This window comes from Charadrius vociferus, unplaced genomic scaffold (assembly GCF_000708025.1).
Source record: "Charadrius vociferus isolate BGI_N301 unplaced genomic scaffold, ASM70802v2 scaffold715, whole genome shotgun sequence".
Taxonomy (NCBI): Eukaryota; Metazoa; Chordata; class Aves; order Charadriiformes; family Charadriidae; genus Charadrius; species Charadrius vociferus.
Genome location: NW_009648348.1, coordinates 26,716 through 41,642, shown reverse-complemented (window position 1 = coordinate 41,642; position 14,927 = coordinate 26,716). Strand labels below are relative to the sequence as shown.

The following is a 14,927-nucleotide window of genomic DNA, read 5'->3' as shown; positions in this document are numbered from 1 at the left end:
AGTGTGGCCAGCAGGTCGAGGGAGGTCATCCTCCCCCTCTACTCTGCCCTGGTGAGGCCGCATCTGGAGTACTGCATCTAGTTCTGGGCTCCCCAGTTCAAGAAGGACAGGGATCTGCTGGAGAGGGTCCAGCAAAGGGCTACAAAGATGATTAGGGGATTGGAACATCTCTCATATGAGGAAAGGCTGAGGGACTTGGGTCTCTTTAGTCTAGAGAAAAGAAGATTGAGGGGGGGATCTTATTAATGCTTACAAATACTTAAAAGGAGGGTGCCAAGTGGATGGGAACACTCTTTTTTTCAGTGGTGCCCAGTGATAGGACAAGAGGTAATGGGCACAAAGTTGAACATAAGAGGTTCCATCTTAACATGAGGAGGGACTTCTTTACTTTGAGGGTGGTGGAGCACTGGAACAGGGTGCCCAGAGAGGTTGTGGAGTCTCCCACTCTGGAGACATTCAAAACCCGCCTGGACGCTGTCCTGTGCAACCTGTTGTAGGTGACCCTGCTCTGGTGGGGGGGAGAGTGGACTAGATGATCTCCAGAGGTCCCTTCCAACCCTGACCATTCTGTGATTTTGTGTCAAATTCCATACATTTTTAACAGCACAATGTCTCCATGCCTGGTGGAAAATTCTCAGCTTATATAGCTCAGCTGAAAACATTGCACCCATGTACCAAATACCAGTTCAGGGTGTGCTGTTCAGCTGCTGACCACTTCTGGAGATGGAGTGACTGGAGCAGGATAGAGGAGCACACAACACTGGAAGCCCGTAAGTTTGTTTAATTATTTGATGAAAAAATGTTGGACTTGTGAAGCCATATATTTTAAATTTAGCCATCTAAAAATCTCTTTTTTTTTTTTCCCCCTTAGCTCCTGCAAGAGGACCAGATATCTGGAGAGAGAGAAGTCCTTCTGGAAAAAGTCTAAAAATCTTCTGGAAGGTAGATAGGACATTTAAAGTTTTAAAATATCTAACTCTGAAAAAAACCTTTTTTTACACATTTATAATTGAATGAAGTTTATAGTCAATAAATTGGATTGCTTTTCTTAACGTTTTATAGAACCATCCATTGAGACAAATATTTTTCCCCAAATTAGAATGTTATTAAAGTTTTATAATTTAAACATTGCATTGAGAAGCATTTCACATGAAGAATTAAATTTTTAATACTTTCCAGCTGAAAATTAAAAACTTACGAACTTATGTGTTAATTCTCAAAGTCACACTTGAGTAACTGTCTTTTCTGCTTTGCAGTCCTATACATTCATCAGACTATATCAGGACATTACATTCATATTATCCTATGTCTTCTTTTGTTTATTTCATTTTGGTTTTAATGTGCACTTTGTCTGTTCATAGCCCTTATCCCTTTCTGAAGCCAATGGAAAAATAGTGTCTCACAAAGTGTCCTGTTACCTGCTAGAGACACCACTGGAGTATAAAGAAGTCACTGAACCCTCAAACAGTACTGTGATCAAGCTTGGAAAAAATGACTGTATAATTACTGTTATAGCCAAAACCCATGCAGGTTTGTCTCCTTCTTCAAGGATAACGAGCGTGGAACTTCCAAGTGGTGAGTGCTTCCAGCAGAGAGCTAAACACCTTCAAAGCTTGGGGAATATCTGAGCGAGGTTTTTTTATTGAAAAATAAGATGATACATGCTTTGTTTGTTTGTGTTTGATTTCTGGTTTTTTCCTCACCCAAATCTACTGAGTGGGGGAAGAAAAAAATCACTGCTTTGCTTTTAGGGTAGCATCTTGCCAATTAGTTGTGCTCTCCGCATAAAAAGGAGGGTGATAGTGTGAAGTCTCTGCAACTATGTTGCACTTTTCTGGAGACCTCCCAGGGACGACAAGGATAAGGCTTCAAAGCATTAATGTCAATCTCTGATGTTTAGGGAGCTCAGTTTATTTCTGTGTCTTCTTATTGAGACGTCGAAAAGTGTTAAATGTTAAAGAGAATCAGAATAAAGTTTTGGGAGTGTTGTGTGGCTTTTTAAGAGGACAACTGTCAGTTCAATGCCTCTGAGCTCTGCAGAGTATTAATTGGGCTGGTTGGTAAAACATTGGCATCCTTGTACTAGGAGCTGGGGTCTGAAAAGGAAGTTCAAATTAAATTAAAACACTGTCATTCTTGTTGTGGGCTTTTGTAAAGGGAAAATAGCTGAGCCAGATAATGATTTTCTGTTCCTAACACTGAGCTTGGAGAGAAGATAATATTGCATGTGGCTATTGAGAGTCCATGCTTCCCTGCAGCCAGGAAGAGTGTAATCTCCCAAAGCCTTTAGCTCCAGATCTGGCTGATGTTCTGCAAGGAGGACAGATTTACACAGCAAGGCCCCTCTTTGCTTGTTTGCCAGGAGCATATATGGTACTGCTTCTCCCTCCCCACCCAGAGAACAGGTATCACAGTTGCTTGTCTTGCAGCTCAGGTTCTGATAAGACAGTGCCATCTCACAGGAAGAAATGTGCTTTGACTGAGATTCACTTTGAGAGAGAAACTGAGTTTGTTTCTATGCAAAGGAAAACCATTGCTCTTAATGTTTCTTGTGCTTCTCCAAAACACCAATACCTAAAATATATTCTCAATCTGCTCCTTGGATGAAAAAGTAATTGTACAGGACAGTTGAATGAATGAATGAAAATGCTTTTATAGCTCTCCTTCAGCAATAAGAGACCAGACACAGAACTAGACTCTGTGAGGCCTCTGTAATAGGTTTGCAGTGTGGGATGGCTGATAGTAGCTGGAGCTTTTCATTCATTTATAGTTTTCTCTTGGATGTCTGAGGTTCCCTTTGGCGTTACCCAACTTGTACTTGTTGAAGATTTGCTCCCAAGTTGGTATAGGAATTATCTGAGTCACTGACTGGAGTCATGAAAGATGACTCATTCACTGAACTGGATGACATTTCTGCCCAAACATCTTTTCTGGCTGCTTCCTGTGTACAGTCTGTAAGTGCTTTTAATGGCCGTAAGAGAGCAGTGGCTCTGAAGCTTGAGATCTGCTGTGAAAGCACAAACAAAGGGTACTCTGCCTTAATTAATTTGTCGCTGTCTCTGAAAAGTGCTCTGCAGAGAGTCGGGGTGTATAATCTGGCTGGTACAGGCTCCCCTACCACAGTAGTACTGTAGTGCTAGTAGTTATTTCTACTAGTCTAGATTGCAGCTATAAATACACCAAAATGAGCAGTACTGCCCTGGGTGAATTACTAGTCATCTAGCTCAGGAAATAAAATTAAGTGTGGTGTATTTAAGCATTTTTTAGAGTATGTGCTCACTGTCAGTAAAATGTCTTTCCTGTAAATAGAAAAATTAAAGCAGTCTAATTAGAAATATGCTCTCTTACAGCATCATAGAAGTGTGGTTTCACTGGATGCGTAATAGTTTTTTAGGGAGAAGTATTGAAAGACTTCTGGAGTTGACTTGTCTTTCTACTCATGTGTGTCTGTTTTGCCATGAGCAAACTAGAAAAGGATTGTATACTCAGCTATATGTTAAGATTATTTAGAAATAGACAGTCCTTCAACATTCACAGCACGTCTGTGAGTGTAAAGTTTTGACAACATTGCTTCTTAAAAACTGCCCTTGCCCTTCAGCCTTCCATAGTTTATGGCTTTAATAACATGAAATAATAGACTCAATAGGGAGCATAAATGAGAACATTGAAAAAGGAAAAACTGAAATCCTGAGATTTGTTTTTTCAGATCTGTCATGAGGCCACAGCTGTAATGGTGGCCTTTGGAAAACATCCCTTAGCTCTGTGGGGTCCCATCTGACAGACAGCCATGGAGAGAAGCTGCAGGAATCAGCAGTCATTCCCAGATCTGACCACTTCAAGGGCAGCTAAAACTTTGATAATCAGAAACAAAAAAAATAGACTAAAGGAAAAGCGGGGGAGGGGGGTGGGGTGTATTTACACTCGGTAGACTGGAGCCTCTGTAAAGTTCACCAGGGACTTGACTTTTGCTGTTGGACGGCAGGAATTTATAGCTGGAGGCTCCTGCCAAATTAGTGTCAAGTCAGATTTGAACCTGACATCTGCTGTAAATCCTTACCTTGAAAAAGTGCTTTTTAGCTGGTCCTGAACTGCAGCACCTCTCTTCTACTTAAGGATGTCTGAGGGATTTGCTGCAGGCTATGTCTGATTTCCGGCACTTCAGAAAGCACAGTTGAGTGCACCACTTCAAATTTTACAGTACTAGGAGCGTGGCTCTCATTCTTAGAAATGGCTGCAGTTTATAAAACCTTTTTGCTGTGGCTGGAAAGCTTTCTTCCAGCTTGGACTACAGATAAGTGTCTGCTCTCTGATGGATTTTTGTGTCATCTTTGTTGCAGACAATGTCAAAACAGATTGGGCTGTGGCAATGGGGAATGGAATTTATATTTCTTGGAATTCTTACCCCAACATGACCTGTGGCTACATAGTAAAATGGTGTCATTCATCTGGGTCTGAACCCTATAGTGTGGACTGGCAGAAATTTCCTTCAAATACAATAGATACAGTGATAAAGTCTGGTAAGTCAGAAATTGTTTTTTGTAAGACTTTCTGGTTGAGAGCCTGAGCAGCGAGTGGAATGAGAGCAGCACCAATGCTATAGATCAAGGATTGTTGCATTGCTGTGTGCTTGTGTATATAAATGAACCCCTTTTTGGTACTATGTTTATTTTAATTTCTTACACAGCCTTACTAAATCCAAATATCAGTCTTGAATTAACTGTTATCATCCTATGTTTTTTAACTGTTTTGAAATTACCTCTTCTAGCTACACCCAACAACTTCCTAACTCAGCCTAATGCATAATGGTTAATCTAGGATTTAGGGGTTTATTTGGATTCTAAACATAAACAGTGCTGCTTAGGATGGGGGGGGAAGAATAATCCATTGTTTTTACATGAGGCAGGTTTTTTTAAGTGTTGGCTTTCTGTCAGCAACTGAAATTTTCTGGAACAGGGCACATTCCAGGTCTCTAGATGCTGGTGGGCAGATCAGGGAAATGAAACTCAGCTGTGTTGGGACTAATAGGAGCAGAAGAGGAAAGAGAGGACACAAAAAAGATGTAGGATTTTTCTCTACTCTCTAAAAGGGTATATATTTGCTTTTTAGAAAAGTTTAGTATATAAAGTCTCCATTAGGAGTCTTCCCTCAGGGGTCTGTATTGGGACCAGTACTGTTTAATATCTTCATCAGTGACATAGACAGTGGGATCAAGTGCATCCCCAGCAAGTTTGCAGACAACACCAAGCTGAGCGGTACAGTTGACATGCCTGAGGGATGGGATACAAAATAGGAGACAAAAGGAAAACTAGGGAAAATGTGGGCCCGTTGTTGAATGAGACAGGTGCTGTGGTGACGGATGATGCAGAGAAGGCGGAGTTGCTAAATGCCTTCTTTGCTTCTGTCTTCACTGTTCGGGCCAGTCCTTGTGAGACCCAGACTTTGCAGGTAACAGAGAAAGTCTGGGGGAAACAAGACTATCCCTTGGTTGACAAGGAGCACGTTAAAGATCAGTTAGATAAACTGGATATCCACAAATCCATGGGGCCTGATGGGATGCACCCTCGTGTGCTGAGGGAGCTGGGGGAAGTCATTGCTAGGCCACTCTCCATCATCTTTGAAAGGTCCTGGAGGACAGGTGAGGTGCCGGAGGACTGGAGGATAGCCAATGTCACTCCAGTCTTCAAAAAGGGCAGGAAGGATGACCCGGGAAACTACAGGCCGGTCAGCCTCACCTCCATCCCTGGGAAGATGATGGAGCAGCTTGTTCTGGGAGTCATCTCAAAGCACCTGGATGAAAAGAAGATTATCAGAAGTAGTCAACATGGATTCACCAAGGGGAAGTCATGTCTGACTAATCTGATAGCCTTCTATGACAAAGTAACTAGATGGGTGGATGAGGGGAGGGCAGTGGATGTTGTCTACCTTGACTTTGGCAAGGCTTTCGACACTGTCTCCCACATCATCCTCACAGGAAAGCTTAGGAAGTGTGGCTTAGATGAATGGACGGTGAGGTGGATTGAGAACTGGCTCACAGATAGAGCTCAGAGGGTTGTGGTTAGTGGCGCAGAGTCTAGTTGGAGGTTAGTAACAAGTGGTGTCCCTCAGGGGTCAGTACTGGGCCCAGTTTTGTTCAACATATTCATCAATGATCTGGATGAAGGGATAGAGTGTACCATCAGCAAGTTTGCTGATGACACAAAACTGGGAGGAGTGGCTGACACGCCAGAAGGCTGTGCTGCCTTACAGCGTGACCTCGCCAGGCTGGAGAGTTGGGCAGAAAGAAACCTTATGAAGTTCAACAAGGGTAAGTGTAGGGTACTGCACCTGGGGAGGAATAACCCCATGCACCAGTACAGGTTGGGGGCTGACCTCCTGGAGAGCAGCTCTGTGGAGAGGGACCTGGGAGTCCTGGTGGACAACAGGATGACCATGAGCCAGCAATGTGCCCTGGCGGCCAAGAAGGCGAATGGCATCCTGGGGTGCATCAAGAAGAGTGTGGCCAGCAGGTCGAGGGAGGTCATCCTCCCCCTCTACTCTGCCCTGGTGAGACCGCATCTGGAGTACTGTGTCCAGTTCTGGGCTCCCCAGTTCAAGAAAGACAGGGAACTGCTGGAGAGGGTCCAGCAAAGGGCAACAAAGATGATTAGGGGACTGGAGCACCTTTCTTATGAGGAAAGGCTGAGGGACTTGGGTCTCTTTAGTCTAGAGAAAAGAAGATTGAGGGGGGATCTTATTAATACATACAAATACTTAATGGGAGGATGCCAGGGGGATGGGAGTAGTCTTTTTTCAGTGGCACCCAGTGATAGGACGAGGGGTAATGGGCATAAACTTGAACATAGGAAGTTCCATCTTAACATGAGAAGGAACTTCTTTACTTTGAGGGTAGTGGAGCACTGGAACAGGCTGCCCAGAGAGGTGGTGGAGTCTCCCACTCTGGAGACATTCAAAACCCGCCTGGACGCTGTCCTGTGTAACGTGCTGTAGGTGACCCTGCTCTGGCAGGAGGGTTGGACTAGATGATCTCCAGAGGTCCCTTCCAACCCTAACAATTCTGTGAATTCTGTGAATTCTGTGAATTCTGTGATACCATCCAGAGGGACCTGGACAGGCTCGAGAAGTGGGCCCATGTGAACTTCATGAGGTTCAACAAAGGCAAGTACAAGATCCTGCACCTGGGTCGGGCAACCCCCAGTATCAATACAGGCTGGGGGATGAAGGGATTGAGAGCAGCCCTGAGAAGGACTTGGATGTACTAGAGGATGAAAAGCTGGACATGAGCCAGCAATGTGCGCTTGCAGCCCAGAAAGCCAACTGTATCCTGGGCTGCATCAAAAGAAGCATGGCCAGCAGGTCGAGGGAGGTGATTCTGCCTCTCTACTCTACTCTGGTGAGACCCTACCTGGAGTACCGCGTCCAGCTCTGGAGCCCTTGGCACAGGAAAGACATGGACCTGTTGGAGCGGGTCCAGAGGAGGGCCACAAAAGTGGTCAGAGGGCTGGAGCACCTCTCCTATGAGGAAAGGCTGAAAGAGCTGGGGCTGTTCAGCCTGGAGAAGAGAAGGCTCCAGGGAGACCTTATTGCGGCCTTTCACTACTTAAAGGGGGCTTGTAAGAAAGATGGGGATAAACTTTTTAGCAGGGCCTGTTGCAATAGGACAAGGGGTAATGGCTTTAAACTAAAAGAGGGTAAATTCAGGCTAGATAGAAGGAAGACATTTTTTAGAATGAGGGTGGTGAAACACTGGAACAGGTTGCCCAGAGAGGTGGTAGATGCCCCATCCCTGGAAACATTCAAGGTCAGGTTGGGCAGGGCTCTGAGCAACCTGATCTAGTTGAAGATGCCCCTGCTCATTGCAGGGGAGGTTGGACTAGATGACCTTTAAAGGTCTCTTCTAACCCAAACTATTCTATGATTATGTCATTAGAGAAAACAAATTGAAGCTGTGTACACGGGAAAGTTAGAGGGGAGGGACCTGGAAGGGGGCAATAGGCTTTCCTGCCTGTAATTGCAATGCTGTGTCCATGTTTTCATTTGTGCTGGCTAGAGCTTGCTTTTTCTAAGCAGACAATGCTGTGTCTGTCCTAGGATGCACTGCTCTACTCCTGAGCTCTTCCCTGGGATGCTTCTTGCAGCATGTTGTGGGATTTACCAGGCTTCTAGGTCTGAGCTTAAGCTGGCAAATTCACCTCTGCGCTTAGTCCTGCCAGGAGAATCTCTCAGGCTGGACCTGAACTCTTGCAAAACCCACTTGACTTCTGTAGAGTTTCACAGTCACATCTTGTTTAGAAAAAATCTTGAAAGTAGTGTACACCCCTGACTTGAGGAAATCCCAGGAAGTGGTAAATTATTTAGACGTCGTAGTATCAAACACCTATGCGTCCATCATAGACATGTGAAATGGAAATTTGATTACTGTCTGTGTTTTGTAGAGTCAGTTCAGGCCTGGAGTTCATTGCTAAAGTGCTTCAGTATCACTTTTGAGAGTTCCCTGATTTTCTTTTGTATTGTTGCTGTAATAAGCCTGGGAATTTCAAAATGCATTTGTACTGAGGAGGAGGGGGCGGGATCTACATGACGGCCTGTCGTGGTTTGGCCTCAGCCAGCAACAAAGAACCACGCAGCCGCTCACGCAACTCCCACAATCGTGGAAAAAGAAATCGTCAGGGCAAAACTCGTGGGTTAAAAGAATGCAATTTAACAGAATAGCAAAAGGAAAGATGAAAACGCGATTACAGTACCGCCACGAAGCACACCGACCGGACCCATGCCACCGCAGCCCACCCTCAAGTGGCAACTGCTCTCCTCGCCGGCTAGCTCCTCTTATAGCCCAGGCATGGGTCACATGGTATGGAATACCTGCCCCCTGCCGGCTCCTTGGGGAAATTAACCCCATCCCTGCCGGAACCAGGACACTGCCATGGGAGGAAAGGAAGGGGATTGTTTCTGGTAACTTCAGTTTGTGTTCCCTCATGAAAGAACAATTTATGCAATTTGAGTAGCCTGTTTTGAATCCTAATTTTTTAGAACCAAAATTTCTCCGGGAGCCAGATTTGCTTACTGCTTCTAAACTGCATCTGATGGCATAGCTTTTATAGGAATTACAAGTAGAAATAGTATTTATACTGAACACTGTGGTCTATGGCTTTGTAATTTTTTTATACGTATTTATATGTCTGCATCATGTGAAAGCTAAAAGCATCACTCTTCATAAGTGAAATATTCTTACAGCGATTTTCTCTTGCAGCTCTGTTTAGACCTGGCGTGCGATACAACTTTTCACTATATGGCTGCGAATCCAGTGGATATCAGTTATTGAAAAGCATAATTGGGCATATGAAAGAGCTGCGTAAGTGCAATTTATCGTTCAGGATCTTTACAAAGTGAATGTAGACTGTATCTATTTTTAGCTCAGTGTTGGCAAAAGATGATTGAGACCAGAATCCCCATGCAGTACTAGTGACTTCTGCTTGTTCTCTGTATATAATTGTAATACATTTCTACAGCCACTTCTAGTTCCCAGCATGCAATAACCCTGTGTCCTTCAGCTTGCATGGAAGCACAAGGTGCCACAGAAGTTTGCTCTGAAGACAGTGGTCTTCAGAGTTGAAGGCACAGGCATAATTTGAACCACAGGAATGGGGTCACTTCCACAGGAGAGGAGAAAACTTGTTTTGATTTGTCAAGTCAAAGTAAACTTCTGAGTGTGAAATGTGTTCACCTGATTCATGTCAATATGGACTAATGCTAGGGCCGCATGGTGAAATGTGACTTTCTGTCTTATATACCCTTGTATAACCGCAGGCCTAAGAGAAATGGAGTGGTTAATGTATATAGTTTTAGCTTTTTGTAAAAGACATACTTGTGTGTTAGTTTGGACCAGTTTTGCTGTTAACCATATGGTGTCAAACCATAAAAATCTGGAGTCACCCTAAGGGTGAGCCGAGGAAGGCCATGCGTATATGTGGAATCTGGGGTAATCCTGAAGGCAGCCAGGAAGACCACCAGATGGGAGCCAAGAAGACCCCGAGGGCATGCGCAGAAAGAGATAAGCCTACTCCTGGAAGTTATTCGCATAGACCCACCTTTTAAAGAATGTGTATTAGCAGAAAGGATATAAACCAGAAACAGGAACTGTACGGTGTGCGTCTTGGTAGAGCAGAGGCTCCCGACGCACCCAGCGCTGTTTGCTTGCATTTATTCATTTAATAAATTGTAAACTTAAATTGCAACCCGATTTGGGACTAAGTCATTTATCACATGAGCACATTTGGTACAACTCAGCAAATATAAAAGATATCCACAACATTACTGTTTAAAAGTACTTCTTAGACTAGGACTACATCCTAGAGTACAAATCACTTTGAGAAGTGCACTTGTGTTTCCTCCTGTACCAAGTTCACCCCATCCAGCTAACTGCAGTTTAATCCAGGTCTGAGCTTTGCTTGCCTGGAGATGCATTAGTGGCTGAATGCTTTCTGTTTCCAAGAATATGAACATGGCTTTACCCTTTAACATCACAACTCTTGTGTGAAGAGTATTATAACTACAGTACCCATTTCACTTTGAAGTTTAATGTGTTTTCGGCTAGAATAGTTTGCTTGGAAAACTGAGCTAGTGACATAATCTGAGCCCTTCGAAATGCCGTTGTTTATTTCATAGCTACGGTTGAAGGTGAAGTTAAGGCAATTTTACCAGAAACTCAACTTTCAGTCATTTGCATCTCTGTAAATATCCTGAACAGTTTCCCAGAAGGCTTTTCCATATGTGTTCTCAACAGATTGGAAGCTTTCAGGGTAAAAAGGTAAAGACTTTGGGGGAATAAAAATGCATTGGACATGCAGAAGAAACTTTTTAGGATCTGAGAAATGTATTCACTTTGCATAAGAGCATAGATTTATTCTAAAACTTCAAATTTGCCTTTGGACAGATAACCGTCAAGACAAAATAGATGCATTCTTGCACGAGTTCAGCACTGGTAGGTAGTTACAGATCAATGCCAAATGTCAGACTAAGTCCTGTTACGTGACCTTACACAATATTTGCTGTAACTCTTTCAGTGAGGTCCAGGTATTGGAATAAGGACATGTGATGCCTGCTAATACTATTTCTTTTAAGCTGAGGTTGATTTCTGTGTTAGGAATATGGAGTTTGTTTAATTTGAAGAGAAGCTATGCAATCACAGAGTTAAAACCTTTAAAAGCTAAGCAATTTGTATGCTCTGAATGTTTATGCAGACTTTTGGGGTTTGTTGCAGGAAGAAGGGTATTTACATGTATGGGTCTGTAAGAAGGCTGCAGTAATTAATAGCAATAAGACCAACATACTTATATCTTTGTAATATCACCTGCTCAGTCTTTTCACATGTTATTGAGAGTGAGGGAAATGTATCCAGGAAAAAGTTGAACATGCTAGCCCTGAAATAAAACTGATGAAACACTTAAGAGGATTCAGTATTTAATGATAGGGTGGTTTCTTACTAGCTTTCTCCTTCATAATTCTCCCTACAGCTCCAAAACATGCACCAAATTTTACTGTAGAAGAAACTTCTTCAGCTTCTATATTGGTAAAATGGGAAGACATTCCTATTGAAGATTGTCAGGGTTTTTTAGAGGAATATCGGCTTTCCTTTACAAAAGGTGAAAAAGATGTTTTAAAGCCTAGACTTTCAGAATCAGGTAAATAAAATCTATAGATTGCAATTTCCTTGTTCAAGCTTTTTTATTTAATAATTTAATTACACTTTTAAAAAAGATGTTTTTATAATAATTCAGTTGCATTACTACACTGGCATAATTGGCCCCTGATATGTGACAAAGGCATTTGAAATAATCAGCTCCTTGTGTGAGTAGCACAGTTATTTTTTAATATAAGGCAAAACCACACTCCTGAGCTGTTTGGTGCTGTATAAGCAAGCAACATTGCTAGGATTCTTTATTTCAGTTTTCCGTTACACAGACTGTTCTTGAGGTTTAATATGTTGACTTCAAGAAAATCTTGCTAAAGCTGAGGATGTCTTTGTAAATCCTTTCTTACAAGGTATTCTTTTCTTACTGCTTCCAAACAAACAGGGAATCCAGAACTTAAAGTTAAGAATATCACTGACTTAACAAAAAATTCTTTGAAAATACATGATCTTCAGGGCAGAACAAATTACCAACTGGACCTACAAGCCTATACTGCTGGTGGGTTGAGCTCTCCAAACAGCCTCTATGTGGTGACAATGGAGGACTGTAAGTTGAATAACCTTCTTCATTAATATTCTTTAGCACAGGGCCTGTGCAATGTATATAAAGCTGAGCTTCTTTTGTTTTTTTTCTGGTCCCTTTGTTAGGGAATATAAGAGTTAAGTAGCAAAATCATATAGAAATGTTAGAGAACAGTTAAATAACAAATTGTATTAGCAGGGAGTGCTTGCAAGATTTGCAGATCGAGGTCTTGATGACTGGACCTGATTAACGGTGATGGGAAAGAATATGCTTTGTAGTTTCTTAGTGATCCATGGTGGCTAATGGTGGTGGAAGAGAATGCGTTTTGGAGTTCCAATTGTCTAAGAAACAGGTGGGCGGCACAGTGCGGCACAGTAGAGAAACCAAGCAGAACATCGAAGAACTTGGATGGAAAACAGGCGCTGGAATTGAGTCAAAAGGATAAGGTGAAGAGGACAAGGTGAGGAAGATGTCTTACTTCATCTGAGGAAGACTTCTTACTTCATCGGGACGACCACCAACGACCACTAGAGGGAAGACGAGCATGCGCAATAAGAGAGGCTGATGTCGCAATAGGATGAAGTAATTAGTGATGCATATGTATTAGATAATGAAGAAATATTTACTGAATACGTATGAAATTGTGCAACCGCGGGTATTGCTGAGGCGGATCCCCTTCTGATCCTGCTCCAGCCGGCGCCGAGTGATTCTCGGGGAGCCATCAGCCGCGACCGACCTCCGCTGCTCACGACGGACCTCTGATAAGGTAAGAAAGGTGCTTTATTTTAGTAACGGTACCGCTGTGGGTAAAAGCCTGCCAGTCAGACGTGGCGAAAGCTGCGCTTGGTTGGGCTAAGGAGCTCCGGGTGGTAAGCCTAGGCGCCGTCTGTCAGACAGGGTGAAAGCCCTGCAGGTTCGGCAAAGTGGTATGATATGGTAAAAGTCATAATTGTAATGGTAATGGTCACATGGTAACTTGGTAAATCCAGTTAGTAAAACTGGTACTTGCGTAAGGTGCAATCTGCGGGATTGATACTGCGAATTGTATGTTTAAAGTCCAGTTTGCGGGACTGGCACATGCTGTGAAATTGAGTACTTAAAATCCAGTCTGCGGGACTGGTACTTGCTGCTATTACTGTGAATTGTTTGGTTTGATCTGTTGTATATTGCCGTCGGTATTGTAATTTGATAATGCCAGAAATACCTAAGGCAACTCCGTTAGGTTGTATTTTGAGTAATTGGAAGGAGGGAAAGTTTGAACAGGCGTTTCGGAAAAATAAGCTGATTGAGTATTGTAACAGTTGGTGGCCGCAGTATAAACTTGATGGTCAAGAAAAATGGCCTGAGAATGGGACTTTGAATCATAGTACTATTTTGCAGTTAATGTTGTTTTGTCGTAGAGAGGGAAAGTGGGATGAAGTGCCTTATGTAGATCTCTTCTTTAGTTTAAGGAATAATCAAGAGTGGCAGAAGTCCTGTGGGATAATGATATTGCAAGCAAATAATTCTCACTGTCAGGGCTGCAAAATTGACAAAAGATGTATGGAATGCTTGGCTATGGATAATGGCAAGCAACACCAGGAAAATGATGAAAATATAGACCTGATGATTGCTCCCTCGGCCCCACCGGCCAATAGTGAAAGCAGCACTAACAGTGAGGATGATAATGATCCTATCTCCCCTCCTGTGGCACATAGAACGAGGCAGAAGGAAAAGATAGAAATGGGGTCCCGACCCCCAGACCAATCTTCTAGTGCTGTAATTGCTCCCCTGAGACAGGGAGTCGGGGCAGAAGGGCCTGTGTATGTTAAAGTACCCTTTACCCCTGGTGATTTAGTTATCTGGAAACAGTCGGCAGGTACATACAGGGAAAACCCGGATAAAATGGCTCGTGTGGTTAAAATGATAATGAAAACACAAAATCCAGATTGGGATGATATACAAGTGTTGCTAGATACTTTAATGGATTCAACAGAGAAGGATACGGTGTTACGAACGGCACGAGAAAGAGTTCGGGAAGATGTAAGACAAGGATTGGTCCAGGGAACTACAGATCAGAATTTTCCTACTGAAGACCCGACGTGGGATTATAACACACCGGGCGGAATGAGAAATCTGCGGAGATATCAGGAGTGGGTAGTTGAGGGAATTCGGAATGCCATGCCTAAAGCTGTTAATTGGTCAAAGCTGTATAATGTTAGACAGGAAAAGACAGAATCACCCTCGGCTTTTCTGGAGAGACTTAAAGAGACAGCAAAGAAATACACAGATTTGGATGTAGAAACTGAGCAGGCTAAAGCACAGTTGGCATTGATCTTTTTGGGACAGTCTCGGGATGATATCAGATGGAAGTTACAGAAGTTAGAAGGAGCAGAATTGCGAGACCTGGACAGATTGTTAGAGGTGGCCTGGAGAGTGTACAACAATAGAGAAAAAGAAGGAGCTAGGAGGCAACAACAAAATTTGCTGGCGGTAATACAGGGAAGGGGGCAAAGTTCTAGGGGTAGGGGCCAAAACAATATGCGGGGGAGAGGACGCGGAAGAGGATTCGGTAACTTTCGGGTAGGAACGGATTACGGTAGATTGGGATATAATCAGTGTGCTAATTGCGGGCAGGAGGGTCATTGGAAAAATGAATGCCCAATGAGAATGGGACGACCTCTACCCCCCCGAAATCCCTTTTTGGGGCCAGGAACTGAGGCTGCAAAGACGATGGTA

The 14,927-nt window shown here is 43.2% G+C and overlaps 1 protein-coding gene across 1 annotated transcript in view; it reads left to right on the top strand.

Moving 5' to 3' along the window:
• The window catches only part of LOC104286502 (leukemia inhibitory factor receptor-like), a gene marked incomplete at its 3' end in the record, with an annotated part of 31,621 nt that overhangs the window by 6,786 nt on the left and 9,908 nt on the right, over positions 1–14,927 (top strand). The window contains 7 exon segments of the mRNA XM_009885097.1: positions 605–770; positions 872–942; positions 1,362–1,575; positions 4,338–4,517; positions 9,248–9,349; positions 11,511–11,678; positions 12,072–12,233. Of these exon segments, the coding sequence (XP_009883399.1) occupies positions 605–770; positions 872–942; positions 1,362–1,575; positions 4,338–4,517; positions 9,248–9,349; positions 11,511–11,678; positions 12,072–12,233 (1,063 nt within the window).